The 18,308-nt window shown below is 35.4% G+C and overlaps 3 protein-coding genes across 5 annotated transcripts in view; 2 read left to right on the forward strand and 1 right to left on the reverse strand.

The window, feature by feature from the left end:
* LOC117116761 (lysine-specific histone demethylase 1A-like) overlaps positions 1-6,877 on the forward strand; it is a gene marked incomplete in the record, with an annotated part of 9,588 nt that extends 2,711 nt beyond the window's left edge. Inside the window, 9 exon segments of the mRNA XM_033260889.1 lie at positions 140-234; positions 512-654; positions 1,194-1,284; positions 1,572-1,706; positions 2,389-2,462; positions 2,982-3,229; positions 3,548-3,732; positions 4,151-4,393; positions 5,133-6,877. Coding sequence (XP_033116780.1) covers positions 140-234; positions 512-654; positions 1,194-1,284; positions 1,572-1,706; positions 2,389-2,462; positions 2,982-3,229; positions 3,548-3,732; positions 4,151-4,393; positions 5,133-5,444 — 1,526 coding nt within the window.
* A 613-nt stretch (positions 6,878-7,490) lies between these two features.
* Positions 7,491-13,055, reverse strand: LOC117116987 (transcription initiation factor TFIID subunit 12-like). 2 transcript variants are annotated; one of them, XM_033261194.1, is made up of 7 exons: positions 12,919-13,055; positions 12,141-12,303; positions 11,572-11,664; positions 10,239-10,475; positions 9,598-9,675; positions 9,041-9,155; positions 7,491-8,613 (listed from the first exon to the last, which is right to left on the reverse strand). In XM_033261194.1, the coding sequence occupies exons 2-7, from the start codon at positions 12,258-12,260 to the stop codon at positions 8,489-8,491; spliced, it is 768 nt and encodes a 255-aa protein (XP_033117085.1). In that variant the 5' UTR covers positions 12,261-12,303; positions 12,919-13,055; the 3' UTR covers positions 7,491-8,488. The 2 variants fall into 2 exon arrangements, with proteins under 2 accessions (XP_033117085.1, XP_033117155.1); XM_033261264.1 differs by having other exon boundaries at positions 12,962-13,004.
* Positions 13,056-15,951: 2,896 nt separating this feature from the next.
* Positions 15,952-18,308, forward strand: part of LOC117116857 (monocarboxylate transporter 3-like) — a 9,586-nt gene continuing 7,229 nt past the window's right edge. For both annotated transcript variants that reach the window (XM_033260999.1, XM_033261077.1), the window contains exon 1: positions 15,952-16,104. The gene's annotated coding sequence lies outside the window, so the exon portion shown is untranslated. The remainder of the gene's footprint in view (positions 16,105-18,308) is intronic.

Genomic DNA, 18,308 nt, shown 5'->3' on the forward strand with positions numbered 1-18,308 from the left:
TGTACTGTACTGTATTTGTTTTTATAGTATATACTTTCTGAAAGCTGACATTCAAATGAATCATCCATTTTTGTATTGTTATAGAATAAGGTCATCCAATTTTTTTATATATTTTTTCTTCTTGTTCTTTTTGTTTTAGGTGGTAATCCAATGGCGATCGTCAGTAAACAAGTTAATATGGAGCTAGCTAAGATAAAACAAAAATGCCCCCTGTACCAGAGCTCTGGAAACACAGTAAGTACCTAAGCTTATTATTTTTTATCAAAGCATATATTTCTTTCACAATACCAGATATACTAATTGAATGTTTTCCTATCTATATCTCTGTATTCGAAGCCCCGGCCATTATAATGGTGTTTGCTTGTGTGTTACTATCGTAATCTTCCTATATAATAAGTGTGCCTTCCAGTTCCCCAGGTTGTCCCCTCCACTCTTGATCTCCATTGCAGTTGTTACTTTGAATGTGTTACTAATGATATCTTCCTATGTATTCCACGCGCTGACCATTCAGGTAAACAAGGACAAAGATGAAATGGTGGAGCGTGAGTTCAACAGACTTCTAGAGGCGACTTCCTACATGTCACATCAATTGGATTTCAACTCCATCAACACCAAACCCCTTTCACTTGGACAGGCATTAGAACTTGTCATTAAGTAAGTTTATCAAGATCTGTGCCACTATCAAATTGTATGTGACAAATAAATGTGATATGCCCATATTTGGGTGGGATACGAGATCATCATGCCCATATATGGGCACATATCACACATATTTTGTCACATAACATTTGATAATGTAGACGTATATTTATGATCTAGAAGTATTTCCCACAAATCACCAAGTTGTAGGATATAATATTAAGCTAGCAAGTTTTCTCATCTCCATCTTAGCACAGCTTCCAGGAAATCCCAGGATTTAACATTGCTCCAAGCTATCTATATGACCTGCTGACCTTAACTTAGAAGGTTCATAAATTGATAAATCTTTTTCTTAAGCCCTATCCAGACTATCAAATTTTATTTGACAAACGTGTAACATGACTAAATGTGGTCATGATGACATCACATCATGACCATATATGGACACATCATGACTATATATGGATATACAACAGGTTTTTGTCAAAGAAAATGTGACAGCAAAGCTTAAGACAGTGTAAATCAGTTTCTTTAGATTTTCCTTTTCTTTTTAGATTACAGGAAAAGCAGGTGAAGGAGAAAAAACTTGATTTTCATAAGAACATTCTGACTATCCAAGAAGAAATGAAAGTCATTCAGGCCAAGGTTTGTACAATGATACAAAAGCTAGCTCTACATATTATATTACTGCCACTTCCAACAATTAATACAATACAGTTGCCAATTCTAGGATTGAACTTTTAAAAATTCAATTAATTAAAGATATGAACTGTGTTCAGTTGAAAATTTGAACATCAATAATTTAATTAACTAATAGTGTATTTAATTAAGATAGTGGTTTTTAATTACAAATTATAAATTTTCCTGGCCAACTATAAAATGGATAAATAATAATGTTTTAATTTTAATTTAAAATCTTTTCTTTTTATAAGATGTTGACACTGCAAGACAAGATCAAGATCTTACATGACCAACATAAAGATGCCTTTGAAATTAGGTCACCAAGAGAAATAACAGCAGAATTCTTAGTGAGAAGTAAGCATAGAGACCTAATTCAAGCTTGGAAGGTATGATTGTGTATAATCAATAAGCGATTATTATTTAAGATACAATAGACGTGATTGCATTATTTTGTGTAAACACCAAGGATGACCCATAAGCCATAAATAAATAAATTAATAAGCCCCAAAACCTTATTTCTAGTGGAGACCTTTTGGTAGTGATTTGGCAGTACACCAGCAAACTGTCCCCTGCTTTTTTTCTCAAAAGAGTGTCTGTCCTGCTATCCTTAGCAGCTTCTGACCTCTAGCCACTGGGAGACAGATACCCCTACCTAAACCTGCACAAATCAAGGTATGAGACAATAGCATATTGCATGTAAATAATTGAAAAAAAACAGAAAAACTTGCAAAAAGTGGAGTAATTGCATATTCTGTGCGGTTGGTTAAAAAAGAAAAAAAAAATAAATAAATTTAGCCACTGAAAATAGATCAGATATTGGCACCCATTGACTAAACAATCTAGTTAGCATATTACATCCCATGATTTTTTTAATTATATTTTGAATACATTTTAATTGAGAGAATGACAATTGTGATTTCCTCTTGAAAGCAATTTGTAAATGTGACTACATTGAATTACCTTTATTATTAGTGGTGTATTTATTTTTAGTATTTAAAAATACTAAACAAATCTTTCCTTTTTTAGTAAATCATTAATAAGTTGGTTTTAAAAATGTTTCTTTTTCAGGAATTTGATGACTTGAAGGAAAAGCAGAAAGAATTGGATGAAAAAGTGCAAGCAATGGAGTCGAACCCTCCCAGGTATTAACTAATGCTCCACTCCCTAAGCCGGGCACTCGCTACGACCGTCGCACGACGAATCCAACTTCCCTTCCTGTGAGCGCTAGACGACGCGACGCCGTCTGTTGATTGTCAGTCGTCGGAACGGATAGCCATTCAAAAATGATCTGTTGTGCTCGCGTCGTCACGTTGCGTTCTTCATAGAATGCAACGTGAAGTTCACTGTTTAGCATATTCTTGGCCATAATGCCTAAAACTGAATTAAAAAGTTCTCGTAAAATCTTGAAAACTCCAATGAGGGCAGTATAATACAGGCAGTAGAGCTTAAAACGATTTGTTAATTAATCAACTATTAATCAAGCAGTCTTATGAGGGCAGTGTAATAGAGGCAGTAGATCTAATAAGTATCTATTAATCAAGCAGCCGAGTGTTTCTAGAGCTCCTCTTCGGAACTAAAACAAAGAATAAATGACAAAGGACTGGCAACATGGTATTCAGGGTAATGATAATAATCAAAAGTTATGTTTTTACTTTTTTCAGTGATGTTTACTTGTCGTCAATTGATCGGCAAATCTTGGATTGGCATTTTGCCAACTTGGAATTCGCCAATGCCACCCCACTCTCGACACTGTCACTTAAGCATTGGGATCAAGACGATGACTTTGAATTTTCTGGCAACCATTTAACGGTCAGGAATGGTTACTCATGTGTCCCTGTAGCACTGGCTGAGACCCTCGACATCAAACTGAATACTATTGTCCGACATGTTCGCTCCAATGTAGCTTCAGGTACGTCAGAACTTGTTATTTTTTACGTAAATTTTTCCCAAGGTTTATTACTAAGAATTCTTCAACCCTTGTCTCTCCTATATTTGTTCAATTTCTTTAGAATTAAAAAAAATAAGATACAGGGGTGTTGGCTAGTTTCAGTCTTGGGGAGGGACGCCTGAATCAAGAATGCAGAACTAAATTCCTACTCCAACGGAAAAACTCAATGGTCATTTAAATTAACTTTTGGTTCTATGAGCCTACATCCATGCAGTATGTTAACTGGTCCCAGTCCATGTTGTGATTGTTGAAAAATTACCTACATTTGTACTGTTTCAGGTGTTGAGGTGGTCACTAATACATCTAAGGGTCAAGGCAGTTACACTTATAAAGGTGATGTTGTGCTCTGCACGCTTCCCCTTGGCGTTCTTAAGCAATCTCCACCAACTGTCCAGTTTGTTCCCCCTCTTCCAGAATGGAAAACATCGGCAATACAAAGGATGGGATATGGAAACTTAAATAAAGTAATTCATTTTTTGAAATGTATCATTATTTATCGTTATTGTATTATACTTCATTATACTATTATGTTGTTTAATATTTCATACTTATTATATTTTGTCATTCATAATTGAATATATTATTATTATTTTGATTATTATTACTATAATATTGTTCGTTATATACAGTAATTTATCTAGCATTAATACTCTGATTAATATGTATTATCATTTATTTTTTTACTACTTTTATTGTAGTTTGTTATTATTGAGACATTTGCCATGACGTAATGTTGAAGAAGCGTGAATGTTATGATTAATGCTGTTGAGATTGAGATTTATAAATTGTTTTTTATAAAATTTTTCTCTGCATTTATTATTAAATGTATTTATTTTCCTTAAACATTTTAATTCCCAAATGATTATGGTTTGATTTTAACAGGTGGTTCTGTGTTTTGATAAAATATTTTGGGATCCGTCAGTGAACCTGTTCGGTCACGTTGGCAGTACCACAGCCAGTCGTGGTGAGCTGTTTCTCTTTTGGAACCTCTACAAAGCCCCTGTTTTACTTGCTCTAGTGGCAGGCGAAGCTGCCCAAATTATGGAGAATGTTAGTGATGATGTGATTGTGGGACGATGTCTTGCCGTCCTGAGGGGTGTATTTGGGCAAACTGCTGTGCCGCAGGTAGGCAAATTGCAAAGCATATGAATTTATATAGTGTCTCATGTTTACAAACTAAGTTTTTGACTATGGTTATTGTATACAGAATACATCATACATAACATTGCTGATAATTGCTGGCCCGGAAACCTAGACTCGAAAATACCATGTTGGTGTCCGTTAAGGGATAGTTTTCCACCATAGCTTAGGACTTAATGTAAGGACTAGAGGGATATGCAATACAATAAGAGGCTATGTTAGTATGGTTTTGGTATTATTATTATTATTATTATTATTATTAACATACAATCGTTAATACTTCCTTGGCAGTATTTCTTGACATGCATGTCTATATTGATGTTAAAGTATAAGTCATATCCTACCATGTATTAGCCCTAAACTAAAGGGCCCATTTCATTTACAACTCTTAGATTGGAAGCCATGATGGTACTCCACATGCATACACTACATGCATTCATTGGATACTGGTACCGCTGCTGGTACCGCATGGTACCACCTTACACTGCCACAGCATGCACCTGTTTTCACTACATGTTTTTACCCCTTAGTTTAACACGGTAGCAAAATGGTAATTAGAGTGGCTTGGATTCGGTTCCTAATATCAATCAATGCATTTATTAATAATATTAACAAAATTTATCAATTATTTTGATTTTGTTTTCTACTTATATCAAACCATTTCCACCTTTTGAGCTAAACATTCAACAATTTTGTGACTGTTTTTTTCTTGTATTTTTTTTAGCCCAAAGAAACTGTTGTTACGCGATGGAGAGCTGACCCGTGGTCTCGGGGTTCGTACTCCTATGTAGCTGCCGGTTCATCGGGCAGCGACTATGACTTGATGGCTACACCGGTGACCCATGCTCCCGTGGCAGGCTCGCAAACGACTAACTTGCCGAAACTTTTCTTTGCTGGCGAACATACTATCAGGAACTACCCAGCCACAGTCCACGGGGCCCTGCTAAGTGGACTACGTGAAGCAGGACGCATTGCTGATCAGTTGCTTGGCCCATCCTATGCACCCCCACCTGTGTCCAGGCCACCTACCAAATGAAGAAGTTGCCCAAATTGAAACTGTATACTTGTAAACAATATGAACGTTATGAGGTTCAGGAAATAATTATACAATCCAAGGATGAATATAATTTTGATAGCTCTTTGATCTTTTATAAAACATTTAGCATTTGCCTTTGCATCCTATATAGGGCTTGCAATCCAAAAACCAGCGTACTGTCACTAAATATTAATCTGAGTAATTAGCATAAGAATGTAGTAGCATTGTATAATTGAGTACAGAGAAGCTGCAATACTTTTACTCATGCTTTGGCAACAGTTAGTGCAATTAAATGTTCAGATAAAAATACTTCTTTATCTCCTAGTACTGTATGCAAGATTTTCCTTTCCCAAACTGGCTAATAGCTTAGCTATTCCTAATCAGTAAACTGGTTATTCTTACAAACTCACAAAATTTATATCTTAGTACAGTATGTAAAATTGTTTCTAAATATGGTTATATTATTACTAGACTGGAACGTTACTGTTAACCTATTATTATTATTATTATTATTATTATTATTATTATTATTATTATTATTATTATTATTATTATGTGAGCTATATTATTTGTTACTAGCAGTGGTGGCTCCAGTGTCAGAAATCTGGGTTGTGTGGAGAGGGGGTGCAAAGTAGGACCTGCACCCTGCAATTGTCACTTGATTCTATCAAGCATGCTACAAGTGGCATCATAAAGGCTTACAAGAAGCGTGTCCAGCTTGCAGTGTCTTAATGATAAGATGGGAAAATGAACATATTTCTGGTACTTATCGTGATAAGCTTACTAAAGGCAAAGCGATTGATATGATTGTGGGAAAAACTGGGGGAAGGGGCCCCTGTAGTGCCGCTAATGGTTAAAAGTTTAAGTGATTGGTTTGTAGGTATCTTTGTCTCATTATTTATTTATTAATATGCGAGCCTGTTTTATGATTGGCTACATGCTAAATATGCAACCAAGAAGTATATTCGCATCAGGTTTTTTGGTTGGCAGCATGGCTATGCCTAATTCAATTGGTTGATCCCATAATTTGCTTAAATTGTTATCTAACAGGCCTGTGTCTAACAACATAACAAGTATCTGTTAGTGAACTTCAGAGACCATTTGATTGGTTGATAGCGTAACTTGATAATGCTAACTGTCCTTAGTCTAACAAAATAAACATGCTGTATTTGTTAGTATGTTAGCTTGTTTTCTGAGACAATACGATTTGTTGAGAGCATACCTTTGCTTAATAAATGGTTGGCTAACTGCCCTTTGTCTAACAACATAACATGCTGTTAGTATGTGAGCTTTTCTTCTGAGGCAGTATTATGATTGGCTGATAGCATTACCTCCCTTAAACAATTGGTTAACTTGCCTGTTGCTATGTAAATATACTATTTGTCATATTCCCATTTGGATAATTAAAAGATTCAGTAGAAATTGTAAATGCACTTCTGAGCAAAACTTTTTTATTTTTGTATCCTAAAAATTAAATAACATTTTCAAACACTTCACTTCACTCAATAATTTTATACAAGAATATGCATTCATAATCTCATTTTATACGGTTTTAACAACCACGAATTGTCATTGTTAAAATTGAAAACGAAACAACATTTTGTTTTCTGAAGCCAAACAAAAAATGAGTATGAACATAACATTGAGTAATTCAATTTCTAAAAAAGTTTGTCTTTAGAGTGACTAGGGGCTAGGTGACTGAAAAAAACAAGAGATTGTTTTTTTCTTAAGTAAATAGAATACGGTAGGATACAGTAGCCAGTGGCAAAAGTGCTATGAGCTCATACTAGCAAAATCTGGGGCCCCAAGACATTAAAGGGCTGTGGAATATAATTTTTCATTTTGCTCCAAATCAGCCAAGTGTGACCTTAGGAGCAGAGCATATAACATCAAAATATTCCATTAAAAGTCAAAAACACCGAAGCAGGGGGTATGTAAAATTTTACTACAGTAGTCGTGTTATTGGACCTAAACTGAAACTGTAGCAGGTGGATGACAATCTATGCAATATAATAGGTATTGTAAGCACAACAATGGACACAATAATTAGAGGAATATCTGTATTCAATATGAAATTCTTTATTCAAATTCTGAAAAGTTGGTTAAAGTATCTATTAATAATATTGATTTTCATTAACATAATTTGTACAATAAGATGAGATATGTTTTACCGTAAATGACCAAATAAACACCAAGGCACCATACAATTTTGAATGGCTTTGGTGCAGTTCTAAATCTCGGTTAATTATTTGCGAGTGGATTGAATTATTGGAATATTAAAATGCTTCCTTTTGTTGTACCCTGGAGGATTTCCACCATAGTTGTACATAGGTCTATCTGCAACATTACTTCTTAATCTGTTAAGAAATTAGGGACATATGCAATGCTTATTGTGACTCAAATCAACTGCCATCAACGACTTTTGGCAACTTTTCAGGGACTACAAGCAGCTGGTTAGCTACTGTAACTTTATAGTGGTGGGTATGTTCCTGAAAATTGGCTTATACTTTGTGAATATTTACCTGGATAAACTGACAAACTTTTGTGGTTGTAAAATGTTCTCCAGCCTGCCTACTTTTGATTGTTTATCTGTCATGCAGTGAATATATATTTGCACTAACAGTCTGGTAATCAGAGAAACATTTAAAAGTAGTGTCAATTCAAACTTTTTAATCAGTTATCTCCATCATGAAATTTCCATGTGCTGTATGATGTGAGAGATAGCGATCAGAAAAAAATTCTTGTACACGATGTGTTCAAAATACCCTTAACCATGTAAGCTCTACATGTTCACGCACCTTAATCAATCCATGACATGATGCAAACCAGGCATTTTGTATGCATATTAACAGATCATTATTCAGGAGACATACAGTATCCAACCCAGTATGGTTTAACCATCCAATGATACTATATAGGTCATATTTTAAGACCTTATTTTTTTAATACGGATGGCAGTAGTGAAACAAATAGTATTTTTATTTGTATCACTTTCATCTTAGCAGTACAGTCAGTTCACGCATTTCTCAACAAGAAACTTTTGTTCATTTTTTCAAAGTTTTGCGGATGAGGGCCATACGTTGTCGATGAGCTTCTGTGACATTGGGCCGTTTGTAGGTTCGTATCTCTTCACCGCCAAAACCAGGTACCCATATGTTCCAGTTGCGTTCTGTGAAAAATAAGAAAGCAAACCTAGGTATTTAATTTACTTCATTGAATATTCTAGCTGACAATAACAGAAAAAAACCCAATAATTTAACTTTAAAATGAAAACATACTGGATACCAGTCACTCACACACAATGTATAACCCCCTCCACTCTTTGTGGCATAGGCTGGGGAGCATGACTACCGTCACCCTCCCTCCCGCGGCAGCAAATTATATGTAATACTGGAATAGAAATGTAGTTCCTCTTTCTTAAGCATTGCAAACCCCCCAGTTCTTCACTCCCCCACCCCCTACGCCCTGATGGGCCCCGGTGTTTTCTTGTAGCTAACTCAGCACACATGATTAACTTAATTTTAGTCACTTTTGTTTAAGCCTGGTGTAACAATAGCTACTGGTTTTTTTCTATACTTGTAACAAGCAGAACATACCTAGGTATAACTGGACATCCTTCACTTCAAGGGTATTTGACTTGCGATGCTTAGCAAGCTGGCATGAAGAAGTAACAACGGTTTCGATAAAATCATCAGCAATCTGTAACAACATCTGCAAGACAACATGTATTTACTTGTACAAAGACATGTTTATAACTAGTTTGCACATTAGTTTTATGTTTATAAAATCAAAGTGTTTTGAACATAAATTTTGTTTGACCCTTTGAGTTTGTTTACATGTTCTATTGAGTAAAACGTTTGAAGGGTACAAAAAATATCTTATTGGCATGTCTGATTGTATTACTGTAAAGCATTATTATTATTGTTATTATTATTATTACTGTATTGATTATTCCTTATTTAGGCACATGGGCAAGAAATGGAAAAAAAGTAGGTCTAAAGTCGCAAGACCATTGATACAAGGAAATAAGAAGTCTAATAGTAAATTAAAAAATATCCCGATAAATTGATTTAAATAAATGATTAGCAAACTGCTTGCCCACTTGACTGATTGATTGATTGACTGACTGATAAAATAATTACTTTTAACTTACCTCTTCAACATCATCATCTAACTGTTCATTCGGGTCCACTTCTCGTACAAGATCTTGAAGTTTCTTCTTGTCCAAAACCTAATAAGAAACAAAAACAAAATTCAGATGTAATTTATTCCTCTTTAACATAGCTGGCTAGATTGTTCCTTCCTAAATTCAAGCACTCACTAAAGCCTAGCTTCCTTACAATCGCTACAATGTTGCTACATGTTTTCCGTGCAATCGCACTGCGTAGCAGTCCTAGGTGCAATCGGGAAATCTCAATTGATTCGGCCAACCAATCAGCATGACCACAATCTGTCGGCGAATTGTGTAGCGATTGTATGGAAACCAAGCTTTAGAAGTATGACATACCCAGCTCCACTCCTTGTGAGAAGAGTGCGATGGTGTCTGCTAATTTTTGGTGGAAGTATGAATGGATTGTCATTAAAAACAATCCATTTCAAGTCATAAAGTCACGTTCCTCATAGAATCATGTCAGCCGACAAATGTTGAGTGCAGTGAGTTTCCGCTTAAAACAATGCCCTAGATATTCATAACTGCCGGTCAGTTCGGCATAGGAATTTTATTGACCTTACCACCACCGATACTAACACAAATTACCATTACCCTCAATTATAGAAAGAAAATATAAGAAATACCTGTGCTTCGCTAACTGCTCCTATTGCTGCACAAATTTTTTCTTGTCCTGAGGTGACGGGACTAGCTTTACCGATAGTTGGTGGGGCGCCACCTATGCTTTGTGCAGATACCGAGTTAACAGGTAATTGCGTCGTGGAAATTGCCATTGATGCACCAGGCTGACTTGTCGTGGCCACCCCTTGAGTACCTTTTGCAGAACTTGAAGTCTGTTGAGAGGTTTTCCACTGGTTTTGCAACTAAAAATGAGAATAATTCTGACTTCAGACACCTTGCTTTCTGGATTGGGTTTTATTTTGTTGGCTGTGAGAACAATGAGCTTCTCCTTAACATTTTGTTAAGCAATATTGATGATGTCATCATTGTCAAAATAAATGTTTTTTCTCATCCCCCTCATTTTTCCCTTTAAATCTTTATGAAATTTTATGATTTATTATAAATCGACCTCCGCCAGAGGGCGGCAGACTGGTTTAGAAGACTGACACAAGTAAACTTCATATCAAGGGTCAACTTAATGTGATATTACCACCTGCATGTGCACGTACGTGCGCGTTTATTTTTAAATTCTCAAGATCACGTTTTGAACAATTTGAAACAGGTTTCAGGCCATTTCAATTATTATTATTATCATTATCAGGCCTAAAAAAATGGTTTGTTTGCTGTCACATTGTAAATATTTAAAGTAAAGGGGCGGGTGGAAAAATGTGTTTTTTTTAATGAAAGATTACCAAAACGGTCAGTATAGAAGGGTGAGGATAACATTTTTTTTTTATATGTAGAAACTGAACATATGTACACTATCTCCTTGCAAATTGGGGATAATTTTTTTGTGGTTTGGGATTGGAAGAGGGATCTTTAATTGGAGTAAGACATGTGATTAAAATAAACTACTGCACTGTGTATCAGGTGAAGCTCACCAGCTTCATTTACTTAATAAATGTGTTAAAAAAGCTAAAATCGCAACAACCAACATTGTATCACCTTGATAGTAGTAGTACAAACCACGAGGAGAAAAAAGTTTAGAGTTAACCAAGCGTGAAACGGTCGTAGTGGACATGTTTTGGAACCAGCGGTCGTGTAAAATCAAATTTGTGTCGAAAAGAAAACCATATTTTTTTTAACTTTAAAAAAAAAAAAAAAAACTTTTAAGAACAAAAAAAACCCGCTCATCATTTTTCGGATTTTAGGGATTTTAAGGTTTTTTTTTGCCGTTATTATTATTATTTATAATTATTAAGGTTGACTATAGCAAGCAATGTGTAAAGAATGACTCGAATTTTGCATTTAGAGTGTATAAACCAATGGAAGTTGTTGTGTTAAAGAAGGTGCTGATACTTTTTCCTGTTCCCCAAGTGCTCTCCTTAGAAGCTCTTTCAACTTGACTAAATCTTGTTCTTGCTTCGCTGAAATTGGACCACTCTCTAGAATCTAAAAATAGTTAAAAATTTTTTATATATATATATATGATATTGAAGGTAGTTAGCCGTTAACACTGTTGAATAAATATAATATAAACTAGAAATTGCAAGTTGCAAATGAAGTGCTGCGAAGTACAACTGCATATAAATGTTCTTCGAACAAAATTATTTATGCGAGTCAAACTGATGAACAATCCTGTAAATTATAGTTTTCAACAACCATAACAGCAACAACAAACAACATCATAACAATTTAAAATTTAATTAAATTGGGACCCAAATACTGAATATTGTGTTGAAAAGATGATTTATTATGTACAGGAGTTTAGGGTTCGTTTATTATCACCTATGATAATCAGAATTGTAATTAAACAAAGATTGAAATTGTAGGGGAGTAAAGAGTATATCCAAGAATACAGAAAAGTACACAGTCAAATTAAAGGTTTATGAAATAAACAAGTAAAGTGGAATGGTATCATCACTTACTTCAATCTGTTTTTCTATCTCCTTAATTGTTTCAAGAAGTGTTTTACGTGGTGCTTGAGCTGGTCTGATGACAGCACTCCCTTGAGCTTGAGTGAGAGTTACCTGTGACTGATTTGCCATCACTGGTGTAGAACACACTCATCAATATCAAAACACTTGATTACTGCAATTTAAGATATTATTCTCTGTTTAGTAAAAGGGTAGTGGTAATATGTAATTGTCTCACGATGGTGAAATCTATAGCCCCCTCGGTGATATGGAGGAGCCTGCTGTAGCCTATCTTTTCTAAGGATGCTAGCTTAATTATACTTAGATTTTCATACAGACAGTTTTTTGGTTAGGCCTAGGCGTAATTTTTGTTTTATTTTACTGGTAGGCCTAGTAGGTCTAGCCTAGGCCTAAATTCACCAACAAATAGTTGTATAGTGTACTGTACTAATTTTTATTTAATAAAGGCTAAAAATACAAAATAAACGATTCATGAATGAATAATTTAGATTCTGCCCACCGTACCGCCGCAGGTTTGCTCAGCCAGGACTCCGAGCGAATCCTATTATTACTCGGGCCTTGGTTAAGCTACTCCTTAAAACTTGTTCGCGGCCGAAACGGTCCTAGCCTAGCTAGGCCTAGTAGTAGGTAGGCCTAGCCTAGGCCTACGCGACGCTACACCCCTAGCCTAGACTTTTGGACTAAAACAACATATCCTCTACCTCAATATTAGACCTTCTTTGGCAAAAGCATGTTATCAGAATTTAGGGAATAACAAGTGTTAACTTACAATGAACACTATTACAGGAATACCAATCAATAATAAAAATTACCTAGGCTTAAGCCTAGCCCATCAATCTTGTTGCGTTCGATGTGAATGTGAAGTTGAGCCGCCAGCGAATGTTTTTTTTTTATCAGAGTGGGCGCTGTGGTAGTTATTCTTATAGTGAAGTAGAAACCTTTTCGCACACAGCATCAAAGGAGAGACTTTTTTTAATACTGTACTTCGAAAACAAATAAAATGTTATTTTTGATCAGTTAGCGTAGGCCTACCCTCCTCCAAGAAAAATGGAAATTTTAGAGAAAAAAAAAATCATTCATTACGCCTTTTCTCTCCAGAAATATAATATATAATACATCTATTGCATTATCAATCTTATTACTACACTGTTTATATTCATCAATAAATTATTTTATTTTTATTTTTTCCTCAGCCTCATGATTTTGACAAATGCATTTTACTAAATCAGAAAACATAATTTTATTTTTATTTGCTTCTGTCCACTTCTGACGACCTTTAAAAAAAATAAGTTTGATAAACAAATTATTAAAAAGTATCCCCAACCGAGGTTATTGAAACTAAGAATCAGGCCTATATAATATTTTGTTTTCATTTCTCATTTTTTAAAAATTAAAAGTCTAAGCTACTGTAAGTGCCCGGCATTATTCTTTCTTAAATAATCATAAAAAATTTTCATGGGAATGTGTTTAATTGTTAATCAGTTTATGTGTATGTATTTTTTACTTATTGCACAAGATTTACTGATTATTTTTGGAATTAAAGGTTTATAAAAGGATACTGTTGTGTGATTAATCCTGGTGCTTTCTAAGACGGAGTCGACGTTAAAGGTAAACAAAACACGGAAAAAAAAACTGTTCCAAAGGCACGTTTGCATACATTTTTATATCATTTGAAACATCTTACTTGAATCTATTATACTGTGTCACAATGGTGATCAGGCGTACAGATTTAAAGAAAAATACATACACTGTAAACAGCGTGGTGATTAATCCTGGTGTGATTAATCCTTGTGCTTTCTAAGACGGAGTCGACGTTAAGGTAAATAAAACTTCGAAAAAAACTGTTCCAAAGGCATATATTTTTATATCATTTGAAACATCTTACTTGAATCTATTATTCTGTGTATGATCAGGCGTACAGATTTCAAGAAAAATACAACAGCGTGGTGTCCCTGTGCATTTTTGCATACATTTGTGACATAGTTTTATGTACTTATTAAAACGGTGATACAAACCAAAGTTGTCAGTTATTTCATTTGAAACCAGTATCAGTATAATCTTAGGTAAGCATGTGGTTAATAAAAGCAAGAATTTAGTTACCACTGCGTCCCCACCGATCGATCTTACGTGACGTTATTACGTGGGTGTTTATAGATTATTGAGAATGGTAATATCACCTAAAAAATAGATACAATGACAGGTGAATGACCAACAAAGACAACTGAAGACAGTAGTTCATTCGTCAAAAGTTATTTATTATAACTTTATTCGAAAAATTAATCTCAAAATCGAGTTGGCGTCCCCGGCGTTGTCAGTGTTGTCGTATGATTTGTGCACTTTTTACCAATTAACCCCTAAGTAAAAAATAGTTGAGCCATGTAGTACCTTGCAAATCAACCCAGAATCCTGGTAGTTTGCTGATTGTTTATTGGTAGCGCCAGTAGGCTAGATTCGACTTAAATGAAATTACACACACGGTAGTCTACAGTTATAACGTTTATTCAGCAAGAACCAAACACAAGTAAATATCGACCAACAATGACTGACTCCGGTGCCCCGGGAGAGGGCGCACTATTGTTTACCATTGAATAACAACCCTGGCGTTTAGACAAAGACCCTGCAAGTCTACTCATACACTTAAATTAGTGTAGAAAACTAGATTGTGATTATTCACCGGACGTGCCGTCTTGATCCAAAATAATGACGTCGGTACGATGTTTCTTCAAAAAAATAACAGTTACATTGAATATTCTCAGAATTCTAAAATGCACGGAATTACTATTAATAATTCATTACTAATTACTAATTACTATTTCATTCATATACAAATAGTAAATAGGAAAAAAGTATTATCGTGCATGATAGGAAGGTAAAACGTCAACACAGTGACAGAGGTGCGTAGCGTCCTGATTGTCATGTGCACATCGTGATATCAGGAAGTGATTGAAGATAATTTCGTACTTGCCGTCTTGATCCAAATTAGTGACGCCGGGGAAATAGTTGATAGTAAATAACAGTATATCCACATAATTGTTGAATGCAGGGACATATCTCTAGTAATACATTAAAAATACAAATTATAATTCGGGACAAATAATTATCTTTACATGATATGAACAATGTCATGTGTACATCGTGAACTCAAGCGGTAAAGTAGTACGTACCTTCCCGATTCAAGGAATGACTCCGGGACCGTATTGATAATAAATAATAGCTACGATGAATTTTCTCTAAATTGTAAAATGCAGATAGGGCCTACCTATCATCAACAAAATGGAAAAGTTCCAAACACTTTATTCACAATCATGTTTGCCTTATTATCGAGTTATAAAAACAAAGCCTGAAAAATAGAAACAATGAATTTCGAACAAATAGCCCGTTTCGTGACAAATAAAATGCGTTGCTGGCGATTAAAAGTATTTCCGTTTATTGTCTGGCGCATTTTTCCGCGACGGATATAAATAAGCACACTGTGAATCTCGAACGGCTGGGTCAGGTCTTCCCGACGGCTATACAACACATTCTGAGGCCTCTCCTCCTTTTGTGTAGAGACACTTTTCTATAGTCAAAGTATAAAGTTATCCTTTATAGTTCTTCTACTAAAGTGTGTTGTTGGGTGAACCAGACGCTACGTGTTCTGGTTAATTAAATTGACTTTTAGTAGGCCTACGAATGAGCGTGTGCAATTAAGCAGCCCTATCATGTTTTTTCCACCGGTGGTTTTTTATTATTCGCAAATGACATTCTTATTTAAAGAATTTTTTAACTGATCTGTTGTTGCCGTGCGCCCTCTTTAGTTGAAGACTTTTTTGAAACAATACGTAACGAACAGTGATTGTCAAGGCAAGCATCATGCAACGCCGCCAGTCATCAGGACAGGATCGCATTCCTGTGTGGTCTTCTACTGTACGGTGAGCTCTTTGCTAGCTACTACCACACACGACACGGATGATTTGTAAGTCGGTCTTTATCTGATATTTAAAAAGTTATTATGTTTTCTCCTTTAATGTTTATTATTAATCAAATTAGTTTTAACGGAACTTTAGCGCTAACAGAGTTGCAAAGAAAAAAGAACAAAAAAAGTGCTTCAAACCGTACGAGGGCAAATAACACATATATCGTGATTCATAAACAGAGAAACGCCAGCTTATTGATCAATATGGCGTGTTTATACGAGGTCGAGGAAATAAATAATTAATAAAATAAATAATTAATAAAATTAACAATTATTAGGTAGTGTTTATTATGCCGGCGTCAGCAAAATGCATGCCAAAATCATTTTGTCTGTCTATATATGTGATTGTGGCTATTAATTGTTTCAAATTAATAGCCACGAAATACTACAATTCGCTGGGAACTAAAATTCGTACACCGGCAGACATTACACGCATTATTTTACCGTACATACTGCCGGTAAAAAGCTTCTTTCTACTAAATTGCCGGTTGGAATCACAAGTAGTGATAGGCCCTACATTAAGTGGCCTGAGGTTTGTTAGGGCCATCGGATCAAGTGAGCCACCGTCCATACCGACCTTCGCACACAACGTACAACCCAGCTAGTTGTTTCGGTTGTTTATAGTTTCCTGGTCTCATTTTGTATTCATAAACATATATGTTAGATTTATATAGCGCTTAACGCCAAAAGGCCTCTAAGCGCATTACTACCCCACTGGATTAACGCCTATGGAACACAAACTCAAGCTCCCTGGCCCGGGGGGAGTATTCCATAATGTTGCAGTAGCTACTTCAGCGCATTTGGCATTTAACCCTACTAGGTACCAATTTATACTCCTGGGTGCAGAGTAGCAATGCAGATTAAGTACCTTGCCCAAGGACACAAGTGAAATGCACAGCGAGTGGATTGAAACCCCGACCTCAAAGTTGGGGTCCAAACCGTTCCCACTGCACCAAGCCACTTCTACAAATATAAACATATATTGTTGTTCATAGTTTGTCTATCGCCAGTATTGTGCTGTTACTGTCATTAGGTCCCCGCCCAAACTTGTGTGTATAAATATCAGCAAGCTCAGTTCAACTCTAAGCATGTTTAACATTGTTCCCCACAGGAAAAAAAAAGGAATGTAAAGAAAAAAAAGACCGGGACATCTATTAGGTGTTTATTGTTCATAATTAGTGGCAGTATTGCTATGTATGTAGAAATGGACACATGGTCATTGATTGTTAGGCTGCTTTAATGCGATGCATGTTTTATGAAGTCCGGCTATATCAGAGGGATCCTCTTATACTTAAACACTATTGTATATTATGATATATTCTTGTTCCCTTTGTATTGTATCGGTCGTATAAACAATACATGACTTTTATATGTAGCAATAAAAATTGATTTGAGACACTTGTGATATGTTGTTTTGTACTTTTTGGCTGACAGTACTTAGAATTTTTATTTGAATAACATTTTAAAGTACACTTTAAAATAAAATAAAAATAAATATATAAGTATGGCCTATTGGACAAATATAAAACAAAATTAAACAAGAAAAGGAATGAAAATACAGAGTGGGTCAAAAGACTGATAGGCTTCATTGGTATTCTTTATCAGCACCACCCGGTATACAAGGTACCTGACGGAGGGGCTGATGTCCCCGACGAGAACAAAGTGGGTGTGGTCGGGCGCCGCTAAAAACCTTTCGACCCCCCCCCCAACCCATTCCACAAAAGAAAATGACAATGAGGGGTTTCAAAGGCTGATATTGCTTTTAGAGTCTATCAATATGTAGAAAATAAAAAAGCACTGTTCGGATATATAGGCTTATCGTACCCGTAGGAGAAAATAATTATAAAATCCTACAAAAAATACATAGGCGTCTAGGCCGCCACTGTAGTGGCGGGCTATTATCAGTGATGATGTAAAGTAGGATGTACAGTCTGTCTAGCATCAGAATCGATTAAAGACAATCATTGTTTGCTGCACTTCAAAAAATTGCAACAACAATTAGTCCAGTCCGAAATGTAGCAATATCAGAGGTTGCATTTTTTTTTTTTGCTATACGGTATTTTTAAAAAATTACATATGATGTAGAGTAGACATTAATAAATCAAAAAATTATGTGCAACATTTTTTTTTTCATACGTAAGGGGGTTTGCCAGCTGTTTCAAGGCCGCCAATTTTTCCTAAAATTGTCACTAATACTGTAAGTT

This window comes from Anneissia japonica, unplaced genomic scaffold (assembly GCF_011630105.1).
Source record: "Anneissia japonica isolate Jap-2015-1 unplaced genomic scaffold, ASM1163010v1 scaffold287957_len1322810_cov207, whole genome shotgun sequence".
Taxonomy (NCBI): Eukaryota; Metazoa; Echinodermata; class Crinoidea; order Comatulida; family Comatulidae; genus Anneissia; species Anneissia japonica.